At 34.8% G+C, this 26,940-nt stretch overlaps 1 protein-coding gene across 1 annotated transcript in view; it reads left to right on the top strand.

Annotated features, from left to right (window-relative positions):
* The first annotated feature begins 2,981 nt into the window (after window positions 1-2,981).
* HGF (hepatocyte growth factor) overlaps window positions 2,982-26,940 on the top strand; it is a 74,772-nt gene continuing 50,813 nt past the window's right edge. Inside the window, exons 1-6 of the mRNA XM_058524514.1 lie at window positions 2,982-3,111; window positions 3,374-3,503; window positions 10,216-10,381; window positions 14,861-14,973; window positions 16,485-16,599; window positions 21,632-21,759. Of these exons, the coding sequence (XP_058380497.1) occupies window positions 3,416-3,503; window positions 10,216-10,381; window positions 14,861-14,973; window positions 16,485-16,599; window positions 21,632-21,759 (610 nt within the window). The 5' untranslated portion in view covers window positions 2,982-3,111; window positions 3,374-3,415. The remainder of the gene's footprint in view (window positions 3,112-3,373; window positions 3,504-10,215; window positions 10,382-14,860; window positions 14,974-16,484; window positions 16,600-21,631; window positions 21,760-26,940) is intronic.

Here is a 26,940-nt window from a genome sequence, read left to right as displayed (position 1 = left end):
CAGTTTAGCCTAAAGTGAGTGAGTTATCCTATCTAAATCTCAGTTTCCTTATCGGTAAATCAGTGACAACCATAATACATACCTCTTAAGTGTGCATATCTCTTTTTATTGGGGGGGGGGGGTTGTTGGGTAAGTGAGATAATACATTTGAAATGGTTAGCACAGTATCTGGCACATAGTGTCCCAGTTTAGTGGTAGGGAAACTGAGGTATAAGGAGATGATTAACTTTCTCAATTAGTAACACATTTAGTAAGTGAGACAGCTGGGACTTGAAACCCAGCGTGTGATTACAGGGTCTACAGAAGTAGCAGCATCACACAGAACGGCACCACACACGCGCCAGTCACTTCATAACTAAAATGACTAGTCCAAGAGCACAAAACTCATTAGTGGTCTACAAAGCACAAAGTCACATTAGCCTCTTCCCCAGGTACGTAGCTGCAAACATCACTTGTACTTGAGAAACATGGAGCTTTTGAAGACAAAGATGTTTTTCTTTTGGAACCAAGTACAGCGTTTTTAAAAAGTACAATAATATACATTTTTCCATTCAATCCATCTAGTTTATATGGGATACTCAATCTTATGACAGATTTAAAATGATATTATATGGACAATACGTATTCATCCTGCATTTAAGTAATTACACAAATTGTAGCATTTAAAGTATTCTCCTTATAGGATTTTCTGTTTTACAGACATTAACACTTAAGAACTATAAAGGTAATAGGGGATGGGGGAAACATCATTATTATAATTTAGAAAGGACAAAGTGAATGTGTTATCAGGACAAAGTAAAATAATAGCACAATTAATAATTTATTTCATCTGTATACTTCATTACAGTTTTGGGAGATTTTAAATTATTTATATATTGGTTTATTTTGTAAATTATTATTGATCATCTCCTATACGTTTGGTCTTAGGCTAATTTCAGTGATTATAATTTTGAACAAAAGACAGGTGGTTGTTCTCATGGGCCTTGCAGAAATTTACCCCATCCTGTGGAGTGTGATCAACTCTTCAAATCTGACCCCTGAATCTTTATTCCCTTGGGGCCTTGGGCAAGTTATTTAAGAATAGAAAAAATAATTTACTTAAGTTTCCTCAGCTATAAAATGGGAATTATAATTCTTTCTTAACATAAGTTTATAGTAAGGATTAAATAAGACAATCATTTTAAGAGTACTTGGCACGATGCTTAGCATACACTAAAAACTCAACGCGTATTAGCTATCATTTCAATATAGAGAAAACAAATAACCAGTCACAAAAAATATAAATATATAATTCTAAATAAGTTTAAGCATTTATTGTATTTAATGTGACAATAAAAAATTGTGAAAATGTGTGACCTATTAAATAAGTTCATTCAGTTTCCTGTGGTGCCCCGAATCTCTTATCCAGTACACATTTTGCCCCAAACCTATAATGATAACTGCAATTATGCTTACAGCCCTGATTGCGCCTTCTCTGAGAGAGAAAGTAAACAAAGAGAAAGACTGATCTCCTTCATTCTTTACCTACAAGAATTTATTTATGGTAAAGTCTAGCTTCTTTAAAAGGAATCTGAATTTCTAATAAAGTGCAAGAGACTGTGGGGCAATTCAGGATCATGGTTAGGCAATACACTAAAATTGAGATTTTCCAAAAAGTGTAATAGAAAGCAAACAGGAAAGTAAAATGGATATTTGGGACACCAGGGAGAGACTGACAAATGATTTTAAGTTTGCTTGCTTTTGTCTTTATGAAGAGAAAATGATCAAAGAGAAGGATTAACAGTAGGAAAAGGTAATATAAAGTGGATTCCTCAAAAGTACTTCTCTTAATCCCTAGCTTCTCTAGCTCTCCCACAACCTTACGTTTTTTCTGGAGGCGGGGGTGAGTGCAGCTGGAAGAGGAGGAATGAGGACTGTACCTGGAGGGAAGGCTGCTCTGTAGATGGCTTTAGTTTTGCCTGCTACCACTTCTGCACAGCTGCACACTGCTCCAGTCATTCCCACATCATGCCAACTTTCCCTTCCTCTGTCCACAGAGACGCTGGTTCCTACCAGTACCCATTTCAGAGATACAGGGGGCAACTATCCCCCAAAATCCATTAAAAATAAAGCAAGCTCTTGCCTAAAGTAAGAGCATCACCTCAAAGTCCAAAGACAAATCCTCTCAATAGAATGAGAGGTCTGGGCAAAAATCTCACAAAGATTCTACAAACATGATCCACCCCCCTCCCCATGTGCAAGCTCTGCACTTCTCCACTTCGATTTTGGGAGGCTTGTGGGTGCATGCAGGTGGATGGAGCTGGAGAAGAGAGGTTCATTCATTATTCATTAATTAAAACAGCTTGAGAGATTTCCAGTGATAGTCTTAGCAGGCACACACATCTTACAGACATACGTGTGTGAGTGCATGTACAGGGACATACAGTCCATGCTATATTTATGTGTCAGGGACAGGCAGTGGATCATCCCAATCTCTTAGACATTTTAAGAGAGACCATGATCAGATTTTATCATAAACCTCAAATCAGATGTTTCCTTTATGCACTTTGGGTACATCTGTGGTGATTTGGGGAGCTTAGCGCAGCTTCTGAAAAAGCTGCCTGCTCTGAGCCCACTGGGCAGGGGCAATTTTCCCACCTGACATTGTGGGTGCTTTTGTTTTGCTTGTTTGTTTATTTTTACCCCATAATACCACACCCTTTTCTTACCTCACCTCTTTCTACCTGGGCTGGACCTGCTGGCACTCTGCCTCCTGGCCTGCCTCCCTCCTCCCTCCCTGTCTCTAACACCCTGGGGAACCTGTGTCAGGATTTTGAATCCCTAAATTGCTCTAACAGTGAAACTACACAGATTAGGAGCTAAGGCACATTTGACTGAAAGGCAGCTCTTTGCTTTCTTCTTATGCTGCTTCCCCTTCCTCTTTTCCCAAATACATATGTAAACACATATATTTTCCTGTTTAAATTTAGCGAATTGGTCCTCTGCCTGTGCCTTGATTTAGCTATTGGGCTGAGCCTTGCTCCTCCCTTCCTTAGTCGGATAGGAGCCACTGGGATCTGGAGCTCGAGCTTCCAAATTGAAGCTGGCCTCAGGCCAGGTGACCTTTTCTTTGTAAGTTTCTTTCCTAAGCGGAGTCGGGGTGGGGGGTGTGGGGAGCTGGGATCTGTTTGGTGTTGTTGGGGGGCAGTGAGGAAAGGAGGGGGGTAGAAGAGAGTAAAGGGCTGTTGTTAAACAGTTTCTTACCGTAAGAGGGAGTTCAGACCTAGATCTTTCCAGTTAATCACACAACAAACTTAGCTCATCGCAATAAAAAGCAGCGCAGAGCCGACGGGCTCTTTTAGGCACTGAGTCGGACCAGGATTCTTGCACCCAGGCGTCTCCTGCGGCGAGACCCGCCAGCACGTCCAGCAGCACCATGTGGGTGACCAAACTTCTGCCAGTCCTGCTGCTGCAGCATATCCTCCTGCATCTCCTGCTGCTTCCCATCGCCATCCCCTATGCAGGTTAGTTTTCTCTTCTTCTTCTTTATTATTATTACGTTAACTCTCTCTTGCTAACCTTGCCTTTTCCTAACACTCTCTCTTTACTCTATTCCTAGCATCCTTTCTTAACACAGTATGTGGTATGGGTTTTTTAAACCTCTTATTGTGCTTTCTTTTGATATTCTTTTTCTGTTTGCAAAGCATTTAAAATGATAATTAACATCCCATCAGTGTGTCTGCCCCTCCCCCATCAACCGACCCAACCCCGTCTCACTTAGCCTCATACTTGCGGACTATGGGATAGGAATGAAGTGCTAACACTGGCTGGAACTTTGCTGGTTTGGACAAGTTTAAAGCTGAACAGAGGTCTGGTCTGAAGAGGGGAGTGATGGTCAGTACAGCAGGGACTCATTTTTTTTCTAGAGGATAATTTCCCATGGCAATCTGCTACCCAACAACACTAGGGCAACATTTAGGACCCAATTATGACTTTATACAGGTTTTTATTTGGAGAAGGCAGATTAAACCCCGAGTATATGCATGTTATAAAAATGAAAGAGAAAGCCTCTCTTCTAAGATCTCACTCTTTCTGGGTATGGATCTCTGCCCTTTCAAACTGCAGTGCAAGGGAGGCAGGAATTGTGTGACTTTAATTAAAGCTGCAGAACTGCTAGTTTCAGTCTCCCATGTTCCCCCCTGAATTTATAGGTTGGGAAGGAGTTGCTTGGGAGTTCATATTGCCTGGAAGTTTAGAGATTTCATTTGCTGCTTTGGGAAGTTTGCCACTGTTATCAGGGCAAGAGGAAACATCTGTATTTGGTTGTATTATCATTGTGGTGGCTGGGATGCCAACGGGAGAAGGTAGTGAGTATCATGGGTGAGCACAGGGGTATAAAAGAATGGAACAAATTCCCAGATGGTAGACATGGCCTTTCTATAATATAAAACAGAGAACTGGATATATCTTTTGAGATAAGTTAAATAAATTCATCAGACCTCTGATCTAGTTTCTGATGTAATACAAGGGTTGAAAAACATCAAGAATTCAACCACCTGGCTTTCTTCTGTTTTGTGAAGTAGCCCTTTTGGAAACAGCACTGTGTGGGAAGGGTCAGTTTGAAAACATTTAGGTAAGATTTCTGACGAGGTTAGTTCGATAAAGCAGGTCATCATGCTTGAGGTATGTCATGTTAAAATGGATTTGTATAAGCCATTGCTGGTTTAGGGGATTTTGAGCATAAATTGAAATCATGGCTAATATTTTGAGGGCTTTGCTTTTTAAAGATTAAAATGCTGATGGTCTGAAGTAGAATATGGTTACCTGAAATCGTCTGTGCTAATGCAAGGAGAACACAGTGTGGAAAACCCAAACAGTAGATCAACCACAGACAATGTCTATTTGTTTTTGGCACGCGTTAAGAAGTTTTGGCAGGAGATATACATTCGTAATTATATTTCACTTTGGCCAATGTTGAAATGACTGCGTTTCCTGAGTATAGGGAGAATACAGCCCAAGAGTGTGCTGGCAGGCAAGGAAGGGCCAACTGGGAATCACAGATATGCTGTGAGTAACCCCTGAAGTGAATAATGCTAAAATCGTCATCAAAAGAGGGTCTGCCTTCGTTTGGGTGGCAAGTTTATTTTGATAGTTTTTTTTTTTTTTAAATAACATTCTCCAAAATAGAAAACATGGATAGCCCTCTTAGAACATACCAGACAGTTTTTTCTTTTTCATCTAATGTTGAACATTTAGAGTTTTTTTGTTGCTGTTATTTGCTCTGGTTATACTTTTTGATTTATCCTATGAGTCTGTATTTGTACATATTGTAAAATAACACAAGGTTAGAAAAAAAGAGTACGCTATAATGAAGTGACAGCCAGTTATGAGCAGAATGTATTATGGGGATACTTTATTAAAAAAGTTTCTTAAGAAATATTCGATAAAGTGGACCCAAGCCATCCTTATAGGAGTTGGTCCACATAGAATTACCCGCTATCCACTCCCACCTCCACTGGAAACAAGAATCCAATCCCCTGTAACAAAAGAAGCATTAAATGAGCACCTAATCACCAGGAGCCTGTGGGGATATAAAGAAGAAAAAATGAGAAAGAAACATACATTTGTTGAGCAACTGTTATGGACCAAGCTCTAAAAATAAAGCTTATTTAATTCTAATAAGATTGGCATTATTGGACTTATCTTGCATGAGAAAACTGAAGTTAAAGACCTTAATTATCTTCTTATCTTAGTTAAGGGATAGAGCTGAGATTCCTACCCAAATCTTTGTGAATGAAATAGGTGATTTTCTTCCTTTCATTTATATTGAAGCCACAACAGTGAAATCAGCTGAAACTGCCTTTTAAAAATCCATTTCACAAAGTAATATAAGAAAAGCTCTGTGTTAGAAATGCTATTGTACTGTGGTAGAGTTCATTTCTAGCTTAAAGGATCAAACCAGGTTCAGGGGGTATATGGTATCCAAGTTGAGTATGAAAAGATGGGTAGTAGCATGGTCACTACCTAAGTCAGGGGAACTCAAGTGGCCAAAGGCATAGAGGCGACAAAGTGTACAAAAAGACAGGCAACCATGTGGGGCTGGGGTACTGAGTACCTGAAGGGGAGCAGTATGACCTGTGATTAGAAAAGTAAGATATGGTAGCATGCGTGAGCTTCAATGTCATGCTAACCTGCTCTATTCTGAATGTTGTGGGTAGCAGCTGAAAATTTTTGTGTTGACAAGAGACCTGCCTGAAGTTGTACTTCAGTGTGGTAGTCTTGGTTGCTGTGTGGAGGGAAAGTTGTGGGCAGAAGCAGTCAGTCAAGGACGAAACCAGGAGGAGGCTCCTATAACAATGAAATCCTGAACAAGGAAGTGGAATGAAAGAGCAGGAGGGAAAGACCTAGGGAGGCCCCTAATCTCACGTTGAACATGACTTCATTTTGTAAATCTCTTTGGAAGAGGTTATTATGCTGCTTCTCAAATACCAATATTTGATTTAAATCTGACATGATCCCTTTCTTCTTGACATCTTTATTTGTGATATCGCTACCTTCTCTAAAGAAGGGGAGATGACTGTGAAACCCCAGTCCTAGATAACAGCAATGAAAATTTGGACTAGTATTTATGATTCTTGCCTTTGGGAATTTTAAAATCTCCAGTCACAACCATTCCTTTCCATTAATTATTTGTGTACTTTCATCTTAACATCTTGCCACTTCAAGCTGTTAATCACTAATCATGTGGGTAGGTTTCTCAGAATATGTGGAGCCAGATTCCTGCTTCTTTCCACACCCTGCAAATCCTTTCCTTGCATGATTTTCCTTTGAAGTCAATGGTTAGTCCACACTGAGAAGAAAATATATGAGGTACTGAGAGAAATGAGTGTGAGGCCCAGGGACCAGCGGGAGAAATGTGTCTTTCTTCAGGCACCTTGATACATTTGACCCTACTTTCTGTTTGTAGGTTTTCACTAAGATCCTAATGATTTCAGTTCTAAAACAGGGATTTCAGGTTCTTCAGGAAATATAGCTTCCAGAATGTTTTCCCATACTGGGAGAAGAGGAAAAAGGACTTGCAATTTAAAGTACAGGAAAGCATGACAAAGTTGCAGTGATCTCTCACCCTTTGATTTCATTTCAATATTTTGTTTATAAACTTCCACTAACAGTCATGCACAAAAAATAGTAGGGAAAAATCTGATCCAAGGATATTTTTGAGTTTCTTCCCAAATTAAGCTTGTCTTTTAATTGTTTTCAGTAAAACAAGCATCAGTTGTTAATACATATGGAAGTGAAAGTTGAAACTATTTTCAGCAAAAGAATTTTATTTTCAGATGCTGTTTTTGAATGACTTCTGTTTTGAATTTTTCTTTTATTGAAGAAGGAATTAATTTTATAGATGTGTGGATTACATGATATACAACTAGCTTGAACTTCACATTTTTGAGTAATTAGTTACTGACCTAGTAGAAATGACTGAATTATAAGGGAAAGCTTCTAAGTCATGAGAAATAAATAGTGAAAAGGGAATCCTGGTATCTGGTTCTGATTGTCTCTGATTACCTTTGTGGCCCCAGACAAGATTTTCACTCCTATTTATTATCTAGTAATGGGAAATCATAGATTTATTTGCTTTTCAGAATGCTTTTTGATCTTTAGATGAAAGGTAGTGATGGAAAAATTTATCAACAAGCAAGAGTAGACTATTTTTATGGGGTATGGCCACACATTAACACATTTCAACAGGACAACTGAGAACCTGTAGAATTAAACACAACTAAGAATCCCACAGAGACCCCTTTTCTCTATAGTAGTCCTCAATGCTTGCCTTCATATTGCCCACATTAAGAAAAGAAACCAGAGTAGCACTTGCCAGGTGTTCTATTTCATTTGATAATTGGTAAAATACATATCTGAATTTAATATTTGTCTTAGACTTTTTAAATTTAGTTTTATGCTTTTCTCTCACACTTAGACATGTAGAATAACTACTTTATACATCAGTCCAATTTTAATTCTATATTTTTAGTTAACTAAATTTATTTGAAAAATATATATACAGTTCTTCCATTTTGGTGGACAGTTTTTTAAATAGATTTTCTATATCCATTAGCTACTATTTGTTTCTAAGAAACATTCTAATTTATACAGGAAATCAGATTATTATGCTGTGAGACATTTCACAACACCTAAGAAATAGTGCATTAAGGTCAAAGGAAGGAGAAATTCTTAATGGAGAATCTTATCTTCCATTAACACAGTCCTGTGGCAGAAACCAAAATTTGAAAAGAATTATACTACTTTGCTTTGGAGAGTAACAGTTTCTTCTCTTATGCCAGAAATTAAAGGATGAAATTTCAAAAACAAAACTAAAACTTTGCATATTCGTAATACTTTTTATCTAAATTGATTTCCAAATATTACTTAATGCCTATAGTTTAAATAGCTCTTTTTAGTTCATATAACCCAAAACTTTCATTTCATAGATTGAATAATTGGAATACTAGCATTTCAGGTAATTAAACAGAGTCATTTGGCAAGTCAATAAGAATGCCAGAATTATCATCTGTCTGCCAACGTTATGCAAGGCATTTGGTCTACACTCAATAAATAACACGTTGATAGATTGTTTGGTTGATGGAATTTCTGTGTCAAAATGTCTGTTAAATTATATCTGTTGTACCATAGCCATTCCATCTTGTAGGGCAAAGAAAAGTTAAAAATGAAAGCATTATTAGAGGGATTAGTACCAGTCTTTTGGGGATTGTGTTCTGGAGTTTTAAGTGTGTTCTGGAGAGCCAGAAATTGAGAAGATTTCATGTTTTCTCTTATTTATTGTGGACTTCAGTTTAGGATAGATATCAATGAGTAGCATCTGCATGTTTAACAAACCAACTGGAGCCAGTGGTTCCTGGAGCATCATGCCATTCTTGGTAACTCACTCTGCTAGCCAAATTTCCAAATTTTCTGCACAAAAATTTTTACTCTCTTTTCTTGATCCATTTCACCACATACAAAGACCAGGAATGCATTTCCTGTTCTACCATCCAAGTTTCTTTTCTACTGATAGCTCTAAACCAAATCTTCATAAAATATTTGCAAGCCATATTTCCACATACTTAACAATTCTTAAAGAAAGATGGCATCCTAAGGGTTCAAGATTGGGGGATTCTGAAGCTAGGCAGCTGGGTTTTGAATCAGATCTTCTAAGTGGTCAATTAATTTTTCCCTATGTCTTGGTTTCTTCATCTTAAAAATGAATGTATTGTTACTGCCTTGGTTATAAAGGTTTTTAAAAGAACTAATAGGCAGGGAAGGGGCACAATCATGTCCATCCTTACTATACAACAGCTGCGATCTCTTAGACATTTTGATGCTCATTATGAAGATGGTGATCATCATGAGAAACTGGGTAACTTTGGGCAAGTTGAGAAGAAAGAAGCAAGTACTTGATACTCTAAAGTCACCCATAAGATTAAGTCTTTTAGGATGTTTTAATTTTGTTTTTCAGGTTTTTAATGGGAGGCTTCATGCTATCTAGGGGCCTTGTAGAATACTTTCATGAAGAAAAATGATATTGCTACATTAAAAGATGAAGTTTTACATACATTTGATTTAAAGCATTTGGCTTGATTTCAAGACAAACAGTTCAGTGATACTAAGAATTAGTGCCCAAAAGCACAGAAAACATTTATATAGGAAATGAGAAGGGCTGAAATATTAATAGTATGAAGTGCTTTAAAGAGCAAGTCGGAAGAATTTATCTACTGCACCATTTTTAGTGAGAAGTTTCTCACCTGTCATTGCATTGCCTTATCTAATTAATACTATAGCTTACATAAGGACTAATTATAGAAGGAAATGAAAAATTTAATTATAGAGCATGTTAAGATATGCCCTGGCACTTGCCTTCATACTGTTTAGAGACTATCTTATTATTTATTGCTTTAGAGTGAACTCTATCCTAATTTTTAAAAGCATCCTTCATTTGAAAGAATGTAGATGAATGACTCTGCATGACAAGTTATTTATTCTTCACTGATTATAATATTCCTCTCTTGCTCTCAACTGTCTGAAAGTGTCATTCCCCACTCACTTCACCTCTGACCCCTGGGGGTCTAGTATGTTGTCAGATAAAATCATTATCTTATAGATGATCCTTAAAGACATTTTTTCTACATGAGCCTTATAAGTTTTTCCCCTATGCTTTTTTTAAATTATTATTATTAATAGAAGGACAGAAGAAAAGAAGAAACACACTTCATGAATTCAAAAAGTCAGCAAAGACTACTCTAATTAAAGAAGACCCATTACTGAAGATAAAAACAAAAAAAATGAACAGTGCAGACCAATGTGCCAATAGATGTATTAGGAATAAAGGACTTCCATTCACTTGCAAGTAAGTTCCTTCATTTTGTTCTTAGAATAATTTTTCAAAATATAACATGTACTCATTATTATCATTTTTTAATTTTTATTCAATGTAATCTGCCCTTAAAATTATAAGCTTGACTTTAGTTTTTACTCATTACAATAGAAGACTTAGTTCTTAGTTGATGGAAATATGAGTGAGGGAGAGCACATAAACTGATACCTTTTAGAATCCACAGTGGCTTTGGGTATGGAATTTATGTTTTTTCATCTTATGAACAATTGAACTTTAGGAAGTAAAATTCACTTAGATTGACTTTTATCTCTCTAACACTTTAAAATATTCTATTCAGAGTAAACTTTTTTTTCTTGCAAAAGGAGTACAGAAATTTTCAGAAAATAAGTTGGGCAACAGCCAAAATTTACTGCAAAGTTTATATCACTGTCTTTATGGATTTAAATAAAAAGTGTTGAGAGAATTAGATAAAAAACTAGAGGGATTGATGTCTGCAGCAGAGGCTGTTTAAAAGAAGTTGGGGGTAGAGACGATGAAGTTTTAGGTGAAAAGTGATGGGGCAATTCAAAGACGCATGAAGGACTCAAATAGAGAGCTTTCTTATCTTTTGAAAGTCCCTGTGTGACCTCACAGGGAAGAATTCTTCACTACTTTGCCAGTGATTCCACAGATAAGACTTGGATTTTGGGCCATGAAGGTGACAGTTTTATCTGAGTAGTCTTCCAAACTGCCAGAAGAAAACGCATTTCCTAGTTCTTCTTCATAACCATTCCCTTGCCTCACTTACTTTTCACACTTTTATTCCCTGTTTCATCCCGTTTTTTACAGGATTGCTCATAACATCCTGTCAGTTTTAAATTCTCCTCTGTTACATTTGGGTGGTGACACATAATGTGAACACAAGGTTTAGAAATGTCATGACAAGCAGTCCTAATTTCATCTTGCCTTTCTCGGAGAAATGAGTGTTATGAGCCTGAGGGGAAAGGACATGGTCAGAGGAGGTCTTCAGCAGATTTAGGGGGAGAAGAGGCTATCTCCTTGCTGTTCATTGAGAGCTCTTCTGGAAGTATTTTTTTAGAGCCAAACTGCCACTTTCAGGGAGATATTTCCTTGAAGGGCAGTGGGGAATTGGCTTTATAAATATTTTCCTGTGATAATTCTGCTTCATTCCCTGACTTTCCTATGAAAACCTTGAAATTGTTAAAAATAAATTAGAGAAAACTAATTTCTATATGAGCCTTAAAAGTTTTAAGCCTTAAAAGATGTCTCAATCAACATCTCAGCTGTGTAGATTTGTCGAGGTGTTCTTCTGGCAATTGAGGAAGTGGGATTTATCATATTTTCCCCTCTCAGGGTTGGAAGGGTGGTGCAAAGGGAATGGGAGAACCACAGCTCCTTGTGGATTTTTTAACTTTGAATTTGAAAATACAATCTCGTGGATCCACAGTAAGGAAAATTTTGCTAGCTCTCCGTTTTCACATGTGTCAGCCTTATGCCCAAAATAAAGAAATAAATAAAGCTTTCCCTTTGTTTTATTTAGGAGACAGTAAAATGATTTTGCTGCATTGGAAAACACATGTGACCTGATTAATAAATCTTTACGTATCCCATGTATAAGAGGTTTCATTCTTTCCTACCACATTCTGGTTGACTAAATTTATGGCAACCTGTGCATAAAATCACATGTGATAATACCTGTGTACAGCCAAATTTCTTCTAACTAGAAATGGTGTCATCCTTCTCACTCGTCTATCCCAAATAAATAAAGACATGTGTTTGGCATCACTAAATACATTAGTTATTCAAAATGGAATGGACATACTGTGATTCTCTAAAATTAAGTTCTTAATGAATCAAAGGATCTTTCTGAAGACTTCTTATATGGACCAGATTCATTGAAAAACAATGGCAAATATATGAAAATGCTTAAAAAATACCAACAAAGCTGTGTGAAAGCATCTGTGATTCATGTGGGCATGGGGTGGGACATTCTCAAACACTGTTTCCTCTTACGCAAATATCAATGATATTGATTTTATAGGGATTGAAGTTCCTCTGTGCTAGGTAGGAAAGACGACCAGAATGCCTGATCCTAAGCTCTTCAGAAAATTGCTAATTCATGAATTTGACTCAGGAGAAAAAACTAGGAGGCTTTCCTCTTCTAGCCATGACTAAGTAACTGGTGCTGGAGTTGCCATAAACAACTGGAAAACTAGACAAAATAAATTCTTGAAAGGAAGATGTTAATTAAAATAAGGCTAAGATAAAGAGTCTTAAAGTCAAACTTAAAAGAAGATGCAACTCAGAATTTCGTGGCTTGGATCCAGTCCATATGGAGGTGTAAAATGATATAAGGAAAACACTTTTCTGAGAGAATATGGCATTGTAATGGAATGAGAGAAAAGAGTAAATGAAATCGGCAAACTGGAAACCCTGTCCCTCACTTTCCAGGTAGAATCACCTTTGTATTCACAGAGGCAAATCTTGCATGTTCCTGACGGGACTCATGAGTTAGCAGCAAGGCGATTTCATGTCATAGCCACATTATCTGTGGAAAAGTAGTTTATATATGTGTGGTACATTTTTATTTTAATGTGATAAGTGTCAGCTTATTGATTCTGTAACTTTAAAATTTCTTTTTGGATGTTTGTTTAGTTTTTATCTTTATATGTATTCTTTATCTAATCACTATGCTTTTAAGGTCATTTAACACCCTCTTCCCAACACCCTACAATAGGGAGATAGGGAATTTAACATGTATTGCATAAGCTTACAGTCTAACAGATCAAAATTCAAGTCTCTTACCAAGTTATTCTGCTAAAGCTATAAAAATATACTTTTATGATTTGCTCTTAGCGACTATTTCAGCTGTAGAATGTTCTTGTAAGTGGATATTGTAATATATCTATATGTAAATCAAAGCACAAAGTATACGAATATAATTTTTTAAAGTTATTTGGGTATAGAATAAGAAGGACTAAATAAAAAAATAAGATAGGTAAAATATTTTAAATAATTTGATAACATCTATTTTATATTTGTTTTATAAAAGTTATTTCCCCTTATTTAAAATTATTTAAAAAGTGTCAAACTACTAAGAAGTAAATGACTAATTTGAAATATCTAAAATTACAAGAAAATAATGTGTTCTCAAAAATACATTACATGGACTAGAAGTGAAAAATCATTACTCTTAACAAATCTGTGTATTTCTTTTAATTAGGTACTTGTACATGGTGGCATTGTAATTAGCATGAAAATAGTGAGAAGGAGTTTTAATAGCATTTCTTTTTTTTTTTTTTTTGGCTGAGGAAGATCACCCTAAGCTAACATCTGTTGCCAATCTTCCTCTTTTTGCTTGAGGAAAATTTGCCCTGAGCTAACGTCTGTGCCAGTCTTCCTCTATTTTGTACGTGGGTTGCAGCCACAGCATGGCTGTGGGCAAGTGGTGTAGGTCTGTGCCTGGGAACTGAACCTGGGTCGCCGAAGTGGAGCGCACAGAACTTAACCACTAGGCCATGGGGCCAGCCCATAGTAGCATTTCTAAATGGAAGGAAAATAGTTCAAATTCTAACCTCATTTCCCATATTGTAAGAAATGGTAACATTTAATATGTTGAAAATTCTATCAAGTACTTTACTATTCTCGGTTAAGGAATTTTTGTATTTATCATTTTGCTTTAGAGAGACTTTTTTTAGTGAACGAAAAAAATCAATATAATAGAGGAATGATAATTGTAGGAGTGACACATTTTAGTAGTTTTCTTCAAGATGATATACTAAAAGCATATTCTCTATGCTAGTAATAGTTTTTTTTAAATTAAAAATGCTTATGCAAGCAAATCGATTTAGGAAACATTGACTTATATAAACAGTTATCTTAATAGCAAGGTTTTCATAGCCTTCAATAAGCTTCAATGCTTCATAACTCACTGAGAAGGGATATTATATGCAAAATTTTCCAAACATTTGATTTCAGATCCCTCCTTGCTAGGAGAATTTTCTGGGGTGGTGATTTGTCTAATGCATTTTAGGAAATATCACTTTAGAAGGTACTTTATACAATTACAGACTTTGGAAATTAATCATGATATTTCAAATATAATAATTTGTATATAACTACAAACAAAATCTTCCAACTTGCAGTGTACTTACAAAAAAATAAAGTCTTCTGAAATAATCTAAGTAGTTGTGCTATATATTGAATTTGTTTGTTGAAGCCCTCATTTTTTGAGACATCATTTAGAATAACATGAGAACATTCCAAATAGTATTTAATCTGATATTTAAATCTACACCTACAAAAACTTAATTTTGTTCTTTCTTATTTGGCCATCAAAATGGTGGGCTCAAATATCATTCATGCTTTTATTATGTGTATGTAACAATGTGTCTGTTTTTATATTGCCCTCCTTGGTTAAACCATGTGCCTGTTCTTTAAAAACTGTATAAATAGTAGTATTCCTTCTTTTCATTCAGATATTTTTTTCAGGGCCTTTGTTTTTGATAAAGCAAGAAAACGATGCCTCTGGTTCCCTTTCAATAGTATGTCAAGTGGAGTGAAAAAAGAGTTTGGCCATGAATTCGACCTCTATGAAAACAAAGGTAACTGGCTTCTCCCTAAATACTTCATAATGAAATAAAGCATAAAATATGTGTAATTTCCTGCCACAGTGCTCTTTCCTACTGATTTTTCAATTGTATACAGGATCTATTTTGCAGTTAATACATCCATTAAGACAGATGACACTAGTGCCTTGACTGTTTTCAGTATGGTTCTTTAGATTAAAGACAGTATTTCCCAAACTTCTGATATTTAGATTACCCCCTCCCTCTTTGTTTATTTCTAAGAACATATCCTAGAACTGGTATTTTCCATGTTCATTTTGGAAGTGCCACCTTATTAGTTTAAGACACTTTACATTACAGCATATTTTGAGCTTACTATACTATTTTAAATGTTAACATCTTTGGATAACTCAACAAGGTTGTAGTGATTATTGCTGATAACAAAATGTAGAGATTTTGAAAAGTCAGTTGGATCTATTACCAATTATATACTTAAAAAAATCTTTAAAAGAAGAATTGAGACCATATTATTTGCTAATTTATCTATTTCGGTAGTCTGATAGTATATTCACAAGGCATTTACTTTGTTCAAAAGCAGAATTATATCAATGAAATAATTGAAGAATGTTAAATAATTATGAATTTTACAAAATGAATCCCTCATCACACAAAATAATAAACATGGATTGTATTTATGATAACTGTATTTATTTTAATTTTAATGTTTTCTTTAATCATACTGTGTCTTATTAAATTTGGGTATTTCATAATATACACAGATATTTCCTTGTTAATAGGGTAGATGTGTAAAATAAATTAAAATTAATTTATGGTAGAAAATAAGATGATTTCTATATACCCCAATAATTCTATAAATCCTGAAAATAATTCAAAATCTAGTATAAGACCATCTTCAATCTTCTAGGTTGCTAATAACTGTATATACTATTATTTGATAGGAATATACAGCTTGTTTCAATTTGATTGCCCTATTATTTAGCAGCTGAAATGTTAGCAAAAATATGGAAAATAATAATCAACATAATGTAATTATCTCACACACACGTGCATATACAAAACCCATGCTGTTTTACTGAGATAAAGACAAATTAATTATTTTTATTTATTTTAAAGTAACTTTCTGAATTCAATATAGGTTTTATAAATCACTTAATTTTTGTTTTTAATATTTTCTTAACATTGTCTATATATCTGAGCAAATCATTCTGCCAAATTAAATTTGCCTGGTCAGTTGAGTATATAGGCTAATCTATGTGAAATACATAGACTAATCTCCGCAGTTAGCCAGGTATAAATTCACAAAATTAAAACTTCTCAATAGTCTTTTGTTGTTTTGTATTATTCAGAAATGTATTATTTTGAAAATATTAGTAGAAACTTTAGACAATAAATTTCAGTATGATTTGAGATAATTTATAAGTGCTAGTTACTTAAAAGATTTGAATGGAATTTTCTTTTTCTTGTTAATATATATACAGCATATGTTACATATAGTTATAACATTTTTCTTTGCTTTCTTCTGATAGACTACATTAGAAACTGCATCATTGGTAAAGGAGGTAGCTACAAAGGAACAGTATCTATCACTAAGAGTGGCATCAAATGCCAGCCCTGGAATTCCATGATACCACACGAACACAGGTAAGAACAGCATGAGGAAAAGAGGATAGAGCCTCTCTTTGTTATATGTGTTTTAGCAATCTCATGTTAGTTCTTCAGAATAATCCTACGGTTCTATAATAACATAGCCAACTTGACTGAATTGTATTAGGTCAAGGCTTTTGTGAATTCATGACTGATATTTAGCCAAAGATTAGTAAATTTATCATTTTATCTTACCTCAAAACCTCAATTTTACAGATCTTGACGTTTGTGAAGAAATAATGAAAACGTAATTTTTAAAAAGAGATTTTGTTCCCTCTCTTTGCCTTCAACAAGGTATGGCACTCTGCAGCTCAGTGGAGAGGTTGACTGTGATAAATAGAAGACGGATGAGAGATGGTGGTTCTCAACTTTGGCCGCACATTAAAATCACCTGCTATGAGCCCTTAATGAATCTCACCACTCAGGCGTCAACACAGACCAATTAAATCAGAATCTCTTGGGGGAATAACCCAGGCACCAGTAATTTTTTTAACGCTCCCCAGATGACTCCAAAGTACAGCCACAATTGAGAATCACTGCTAAAAACTCATGCCTCGGATTGACTAGCTTTCCCACCTATTGCCTAATGACTGGAGAAAACTTCTCATTCCTTGGAAATTAAATATCCACACTTAAGAGAAGAATTGTGTTCATTATAACAGATGAATGATGTTTAAAGACGAGCATGGGTAATATCTATAGGCTCATTAGTCTGAGAGTTTTAATCATGGAAGAGAAACACAGATATCTAACACCCATTAGATAACTAAGTGTAGCCATGGTTTTCAAGATTTATTTCACAAATAATTTTAACAGGAATTAAATTAGCTTAAAACAGCTTTCTCTTGTTATTAAATAGACTGTAACATTTAGTTTACCATGTGCCAAGTACCTTGCTGAATAGTATATCTGGTTGATCTCATTTAATCCTCCCAAGAATGCCAGAGTGGATGATTTTATTAGTTATACTTTATATATGGTGAAACTGAAGCACAAAGAGCCTTAGTAACTTTTCAAGGTCATGCACGACTAGTAAGTGGTATGGCCAGAGTCTGAGTCCAGCCGGTGTCACTGTATAACCTGTGCTTTTAACAGCCCCAGAGCATGAAACACTTGGCTGATCAGTAGGACACATGCTGCAACTTGTTTCTGGAATAGTGGTGATGACTTTGCCTTGATGAATCCTCTTTTTATTTCATTTCATTCATTTTTGGGGGGGCAGAATTATGCTAAGATTTTACTTCAGTAAACAGAGACAAGGTAATTGGCCCACATATTAAAAAAAAAAGAGTTATTTGCTCCACATTGAGGTCAAACCTGTGATCTCAGCCTAATTAACACCACCTAGTAAGTGTCCAAGCCGATCAGCTTTGCAGTGTTTCAATAACAGAAAGCAACTAATTATTTTCAAATTAGTTGCTTACTATTATACACAAATACCTCTGAAACATATTATGCTTATATTACAAAAAGAAACAAACAATATAATTGGTTTTGTCCTATCATAGGATTTGCATGGTGTCACTCCTGCATAGTGAGGAAAACATTTTATTTAAATGGATAGATCTAAGTTTTTCCTGCACAAAGGAATAGCATAGGAAATCAATCCTACCCTAGTCAGGGAGAGTGCACTGGACTGACCCAGTAGAGGTCTTATTTCAACCCAAATTCTCTGTGATTGTGATTCTCTGCTAGAGGAGTAAGTGTGAAATAGATCTCCCTGGGAACTGGCTTCCCAGTCCAATCAGCTATGTTACCAACAAACATTTCCTTGTGATATAGATGTTTATGGCTGAGAGGATCGTGTACATTAATCAAATCTTTTTTTTTTTTTTGTATTCATTGGGAGCAACATTTAATTTTCATCAATTAGCAGCTTATTGGTATATCTGCATGATAGCTTAACACTTTTAAGTTAAGTAAACATTAACTTTATGGGAAATGGAAAAAGAAATATGTCTTTGTCTAGAGGAGTGATTTATTGTTGACTCCCTAAATTGAAATATTTTACAAGTGGCTTAATGGGAAGATGATGATAGATGATGAAATTAGTATAGAAGATTAACCAGAAAATCAGGTGACCTGATATCTACATCTATATCCTTCATTGGCCACCTAGCATTCATTAATGAAGCAGGTGATGGAATAGATCCAGTTTCCTATGAACACAGTTCATATTAATGAAAAGAAAAGGTCGCTAGCACCCAGAAGATCTCATTTATATTTCAAAGTATATTTGGATATAACTCAATTTTAAATATTTCTTTACTTATCTCTTGCTACCAAGGACAAAGAACCAAAAATATTATGTATGTGAATAAAAGTTTATTATAGAGCCTATTGAGTGGCACAGGGCTTTTGTGTAATAGGTTCTCATAAACATTTGTTAAATGAACACACATAAGCGAAAAGAGCAGGGCTAGGCTTTGTCCATTGGTCAAGTATGGTATGCTAAAGAAAAGCAGGCTAAATACCTCAGAACATAAAAGAAAACCAGTTAACTTGGGTAACAAGTCATATACACCAAAGAATGAAGAGAAAAGATGACCCAGACTGCTCTTTACCCCCCATGACCTAAAGAAGAATTTGATATGCATTGATACAGAATTGTGAAAAGAAGTGCATCCTTTCTCTTCATATTTCATTTTATTAACTCCAGTGGGAAAACTTTGTTCGTCTTTTGGCCATATCTAGTTTTGATTTCTACTTTATCTGTCTTCCTTCCTACTGTATTGTATTTTTCCTACTAAACTGTTGGATTGATTCACTACTTTTTCACAGCTTCATTTTGGCTTTACAAACCTACTGGGCAGCTGTACGTGTGTATATGTGTATGTTTCTATGTGTGTCTGTGTGTAACAAAAATCTTCTCTAAAACTGTAGATGCTTAATACATGTATATTTAATGTGCTAAATCCGTTGTATAGTATCTTAAGTAAACTTAATACATAAAATGATACAGAATAAAGGATCTTATAATAATCTAATTCACTCCATCCATCTTATAGGTGAAGAAGTTGAAACCCAAAGAGTAAATAAATTGTCTAAGGGCTAATGTTGGGCATATACTAGTATGGGCCAACAGTGTAGATTTTGTGATTAACAATTACTTATTCTTACCACTCAGCGTTCTTACCATTATACCAAGGTTTTTCATAAAAGAGAATTATAGTAGAGTATTCTTAAGTAAATTTGATTAATGTATTACTTTATGAAAAAATATAAAGTTAAAGTCAGTTTTGGAAAATGACTATTTCATTATAAATTTCAATATATCAGTATTTCATTATAAATTTGCTATGAAACGTTGGAGAAGTGGCAAAAATGAAAGAAAATAAATGTCAAACAAGGCACAAACAAAAAGTATCCTAAAATATTCTGGAATAATGGGGCTAAAATTAAGACAAAAAATGACATTTTTCATTTGAAAATTAAATCCTGTTAGGAACTGTGAAATCATGATGAGTTTTAATTTTGTTATAGTTTTTGTCAATTGTATGGCCTAATGTCTTATATTTGTTTCCCCATATTTAAAATGCTAGTTTGTAATATTTAATAGTTTCCTTGAAAATGTTTGGTTCATAGTAAGTATCTTAGAATAGACTATTTCTTTTCGGCCAATAATTTATATTTTCTGAAGGCGTAACTCTGATGTATATTCATGTCCAAATGAAAGAATTTCATTGCAAAATGTTGTTTGGTATCCGATGCATGTCCATATTCATTTTGTGTCACAACATAAAGAAAAATAATGATTTCTTAATTAGAAATTTCAATGGGTAGGGTAGACATTTGAATGGTGTTTAATGAGAAACTAAAATCCTTGGACTTCACTCTAATTTAAGTACCATTTAGAATTCAGAGATCAGTAAAAGTAGAAATAAAACTTAATAGCAAAAATTGAACTGAATATTGAAAATGTAACTGCATTTTCAAAAAGTGTTTACTAATGTTACCTACAGATGTATATTCTTTATTTATGGTTTTTTGTGTGCAATCTAGCAGACAAATGCAGCGTCATTGAGGCCGATGCCACAGCAGTACAAACGAATAAAAAGGCTTTGGATTTTTCTGATACTGTGTTGAAATACTTTATGCTGGTAACAAAACTATAAATAACAGGGCATTAGAAATTCTAAGTAAAGGTAACGTATTTCAGTCTCTGCACCCAATGGCCTACTGCTATGAACTGAAAGCACCAAGCCCCAGACACAGAGAAAATTATTAAAATTTTTGAAGAGAATAAGCAATTCTATTTTTCATTATGACAGAATAAAGGCTACTAAGCCACGTGTGCTTAGTAGCATTTGTTAAGTGTTAGTTGCTCTGTCATCTTTTTGAACGCCTCAAAACAGCCGTATAAGGTATAAGATGTTATAAGTTATGGTTATGCTCAGTGTAACGGTAAGCTAACAGGCTGAGAGAGGCTAAATTACCTGCTGGGGTCTCCAGCTGGTAAGAGAAAGAGCTGAAATTTGAGTTCAGGTTTAATTTGATTCTAGACTCTTTGTGTTACTTCATTAATCTATTTCTCAATCGTGCAGGAAAAAAGGGGGCTATTCTTCATAAGAAAAGCAATAAACAAACAAGTAATTATCTCGGATAAGCAATGTAATACGGAGATTTCGTGGTCGATTGCAGTGTTTGTTTCTTCAGTTCTCTCCTAAGTGGCCTTGCTCAATCGCTTGCTCCCTTTGAGTGGAGCTTTGAAACTGTGGTTCGAACGACGTCAATTAAGTTCTAGCGTGATTGGCTCTTAGCAAATCCAGAGACAAATCATTCTTGATGTTGAATTCAGTTAAGTGAATGTTTATAAAATTTAAGTATTTTAAGAATGGATGGACGTTCTTGAATTCTTGAATGACAGAATTGAAGTTAAAATATATGGAGGTGTGAGATAGAATAGAGGATTTCTCTACTTTCAGGAAAAACGTATCCACTAATTAGTAAAATTAATAGATCGAAAATCAAGATGCATGCTCTTATACTGTAATGATTATCATTTTAAAACTAGCTTTTTGCCTTCGAGCTATCGGGGTAAAGACCTACAGGAAAACTACTGTCGAAACCCTCGAGGGGAAGAAGGGGGACCTTGGTGTTTCACAAGCAATCCAGAGGTACGCTACGAAGTCTGTGACATTCCTCAGTGTTCAGAAGGTAAATGAACCTGAATGCCGTGTGGGGCACTCTGCTCCCCCTTTGTGTAGAACTGCAGCTCGCATTAAAAGTTAACAGAAACGAATCAAATCACAATAAATATGTTGTTTCTTCAAATGCAACTATAGATGATTATGTGAGTATTTTTACATGATGTTTTTAAAAATGATTATCATCAGATAAATGCAAAATAATGGAGTGAGTTAGTTGGAATTTCAACAGAGCCTGAGGTATCTCTCAGGGGAGAGTAAAAGTTTGGGCTTCCTCATCTGCTGTTTTGAGCTCACATACCTCAAAATCTGCTCTCATATGTCACCTGAAAGGAGCCGAATGAAACTGAGCCCTTTATGAATAATGCTAATTATATTCGCCTAGCATCTGCTTCTGCAGAAATTTTGTCAAACCTACTCTGAAGTGGTGTGACAAGGGTATGTGGACCCAGAAGAGAATATTGGAGGGTGTCTGGAAGTTCGATACCTCTGTGAGTGACTAGAACAAATTTGATACATAGACCAGAACAGAATACCATTCAGAATAGTATCTGAAAAGATCAAAACAGTAGATGCCAAGCTGTCTTGAAGGCAGGCACCCTAAATCCGTGTCTGTGTTTTCACCTCCTCTCCCAGCATAAGGGGCACTGCCCTTACTTTTGCAGTGGAAAACTGAATGACCTGACAAGAAGGAAGAGTAACCATGTCAGCGTTGTATGTGGTTTCATTTTTCATAGTTATCTGGCCACTGAATAGCTGGTTTTTTAGTTCTGTCGGAAACTAAAATTCTAATAATCCGAATGAAATATGGATTAAATTCTGATAGAAATTTAGTAGGATTTTGAAGTACTTGGGGGCAGGGGCTGCTGGAATGCTGTCCAATTTTTATAGTAAGATATCTTACCTGTTTGTTATTAACCAAATATTTTTTTGAAATATTTCTTCCATAAATATCCATTAAATATTAGGTTGATATTTATCATATAAAAAAAGGCCATTGTTGGCTAATTGTCACAGAGAAGGTGAATTTGTGTTCTGTTGTTAGTTAATTTAAAATTCTTGGCTCCATGTGCTAAAGCTGGTTCCATCTCTGTTTGTAAATTCTTACTTTCCATTCTATATCATATTCTGTTCACTATAACTTCTTCATTGTTTTCTTTTCTTTTAAAAATAATAAACTGATCTGTGATAACATTATGAACAAGTCTGTTTTGTATGAATAAGTCTGTAATTAATATTTGTCTTAAATTTACACGTGGAAGAAAAATTCCTACTTTTTGGGAACTCTCCACTATGACAGTTTTCTTAGGTTGAAAGTCATTGGCAAGGAGATTTGTTTATTGGTTTTGTTTGACCTGGGAAGGTGTTTTCAAGGGAAGGTAACTTGGTCAAACTTTAGACAGCTTAACATTTATGGTACCTGCCTACTCCGTGTGGGAATGTGATTTTTCAACCCCTGCTTTATAAGAAGAATACAAATCAAAATACGTTGGCATAGATCTAGACCAATATGCAATGTAAATTAAATGTTCTAGAAAAGAAGTAGTCGGAAAAATCCTATTTCCACATATCCTTACCTCATTAGAATATATGTCTCTAATATCCTTTAATAATTTGAGGTCATTGCACCTCCCTTAGAAAAGGGCATTGCTCATTAGTATTAATGGCACGTGATGCTATTGGCACTGTGGCAGTAAAGGTTGCAGATATGCTTTTTGTGGGAACAATTAGAGGTCTGACAGTATAGAATGACCCTCCTGTGAACGAAGTGAACCAACACGTGCCCTATGGGCTAAACATATTTCAGAGAGTGTGAATTGAGCTGTGATATTTGAATTCATGCTAAAATGAACAATGTTTTAGTGGGGTTTTAATGAAGAAGACCTAAAATAAGAAGCATTGTCAATACATTAATAGAAAAAAACAACACTATTTATAAAATGAATAATACAAAATATACAAAATAATGTAGATATGATGTAAATTTATATTAAAATACATATAAGAGGGAGAAACCTCAAAATCCAGAATGCTTAAATGGTATAATGAGTGAGCCATTTTTATCCAAAGATATTAATTTATTAAATAGCAACTTCCAAAGTTTACATCATTATGGATGAAGTAGTAATGATCAAATTATTTTGTATATTTAAAATTAAACCAGAAAAATACCTGTGGTCAAACTTTGGACTGTTTTTTTGAAAAAGACATGTAGAACAGTATATATTTTTTGAAATTTTTGTAACTATATTAAAGTCTTGGCTAAGTAAACATCTGAAATTTTGGTTCATGTAAGAAATATATCTCATATCCCATGATTAATATTTTCTTATAATTTAAAACTTTGAAATATATTAAATATTCCAAAAGAAAATCGCATCACGTTTAGAATATCACATTTAGAACCTTACAAAATTATGTAAAGAAACTATTACCATTAACGTTTAGTTCAAGGAAAACTGAGGTATGTTAAATTCAATTTCTGGCTTTAGCATTTACTTGGGATTTAAAATAAAGTGATCGCTAGTTGTTGGAACAGATGTCTTATTTAATGATTGTCAAATATTCAAGTAAACACATTTTATTAAGACATAATCATTATTTTTTAATACTTTGCACTTAAAGTCCAAAATAATACTGCCATGACTTTATATATGTAATTCTATATTCTGTGTGGAGAAAGACGTCTAAAAACAAAGATTTAAATAAAACTATTCTTTATAAGTGTGCATTTGTGAGACTATTCATATTTCAAACACTCAGTTTGCTGAAGTAATCACCAGCACAGATTTGTCTGAGAGATGCTTTCAAAGTAGCTGTTTTAGTCTGTAAACAGATCACTTGTGGCTTTACAATTGTGAAAAATGGAACACGATGATTTTGTGGTTCAATTGGTTAGTATGATGAGAAAGATTTTAAATTAATCCTACTTATATTACAATTCATGTGTAGTTTTTGTAGTTTTCTACTATCTTTTAAGCCAGAACTATATTCAGAAAAAAAATTCTATGTTTAAATAGAAACATTTATTTAGTTTAGTTTATGTGATCTGGAACAGTATTTTGCTCTTTATTTTTAAAGGCTAGAACTTGCTGGAATGGTTAAGTAATAATGTACTGGCAACAGTAGAGAGATCCCAAAGGAAATAGAGCAGGAGTTGCAATCCTCACCCTTTTGCGCTGTTATATAGATCATGCTTTCACCCGATTTCTTGAGTAGGTGGACCTGGGTTCCACCTGTACTGCTTGATTTTGAGCTGGGAAAACTTAGAAGATTCTTAGAATTCTGGAAGTTTGAAAAGTGAATATGAGTTCACAATTTGGCTTTCTTGAGGTAACTTTTATGATTAACCTGATGGTCTGATGCAATGGTAAAACAACAAACTTTTCAGCCTTGGATAAGATGGCCAATCTAGTTGCTTTTGTCGTGGCCTCCTTTTCCCCATCCTTCAATAACTGAGGATCCAACAGGAGGGCAACCTACTCTTGTAAACAAGAAGGCAGAGGGTAATGTGGACAATGTTGAAAAAGGCAGGGAGATTGACTTTCTAAATTTATCAGTTTATCTTAAGGATGACCAGTTAGAATGTGTAGGAAATAATTTAACGTATGTAGGACAAAAAGGCAATTAAGAGAATGGAAAGAACACTGGACTGTGGGTCAGAGACCTGTGTTCCAGGCACAGATATGACATTTTCTCTTTTAGGTAAGTCCTTTAAAACTTTTGTGAACCGTGTTTTCCTCACTGCAAGGATCAAATGATTTCTTATATGTTAAAAGTATTGAATAATCAAAGATCATGTAACTATAATATATTTAGCATCTCAGTCCTATCACAAGATATGTTTAATTCCCACCCCAACAACAACTTTTATTGCCTTCCAAAATCTAACACTATTCTTGTTAACTTGTATTATTTTTTTTAAATCTCATTAGGTCTGCACCTGCATCCATAACTCTCTCTTCACTTTACTATAAACATAGCATACTAATTCATGTGTCTGTACCATTTTATGTTATTTTTCCCCTTTGTAGTTTATCCAAATCTCATCCATTCTTCAAGGTCCCAGTGAAATCCATTCTCTTCAAAAAAGCCATTTTTAGAATAGAACAAATTATCTACAAACTTGCTACTCAATGTGAGGTCTAAGGATCAGAAGCATAAGCACCTCCTGGGAGCTTGTTATTAATGCCCCAGCTCTGATTTACTGAATCAGAACTTGCCCTTTAACAAGATCTCAAAGTGACTTTTATGCTTATTCAAGTTTGGAGAAGTACTGATCTAACACACTCATTCTGGAAGGTAGTCATCTAATAGAATTACCTGTTTCATTTGTGTAGCGGTTTTTCCTTAAGAAAATTAAAAATCCTGAAGTCCGGGAACAATGTTTTATAATAATACCCATAGTACAGCTTCATAGGAAATAAATTTATTTAATCTCATTAGAAAGGGATATACTCATAAACTGCATTTGCTGACGGAGACAAAATAGGTATATTCTAATTCCTGAGTACTGTACAAGGTTAGAAATTGTACATGTGGATACTTATCTCTTACGTTTGACCATAGTATTCTATTCTACTTTTTCATTCAAAATAAAGGAGCAAGAAACAGTGATAAATGCCACATCATTTTCTGTGAAGATATCAAACCTTGCATTCTTTTTTAAAAGAGAGCTAAATAAGTCTATACCCCATTCAAATGGAAAGCTGAAATGTGATAATGCATAACCTATGTCAAGCATTTCAGTGTGGAAATGACCTTGGCCAACCAGAGCACCTTTATCAATACACTCTTGGACCCGTCTCATTTATAGCTCAGGTGCTTACTGGCCGTTGTCTAGGGAATCTCAGTATCAAATGAGAGGAAGCTGAATTGGTCCCTTGTCTTAGTTCACAGATTAACCTACATGAAAAGAAGTAGATGAATCAAGCCAAATGGTTTCATGTTTGGGGAAATTAATAGTTAATATCCTATTAGATTATAAAAATCAAAGGTTCAAAAGTGATGATTCTAATGTTATATCCCAAAATATTACAAATAGTCATTAGGCTATATCTTGGTGGATAAAACAAACATTGATATCTTTTCCCCACTTCAGCTAAAGTTAGATGATCCGTAATCACAAGATACAAATGATGTGTTTGGGGAAGTTAGCCGGATTTGTAGGAAAACCAAGCAATGATTTATT

Source organism: Diceros bicornis, chromosome 3 (assembly GCF_020826845.1).
Source record: "Diceros bicornis minor isolate mBicDic1 chromosome 3, mDicBic1.mat.cur, whole genome shotgun sequence".
Taxonomy (NCBI): Eukaryota; Metazoa; Chordata; class Mammalia; order Perissodactyla; family Rhinocerotidae; genus Diceros; species Diceros bicornis.
Note: the sequence above shows the minus strand (reverse complement) of the source record. Positions and strands in the feature narration are given on the sequence as shown.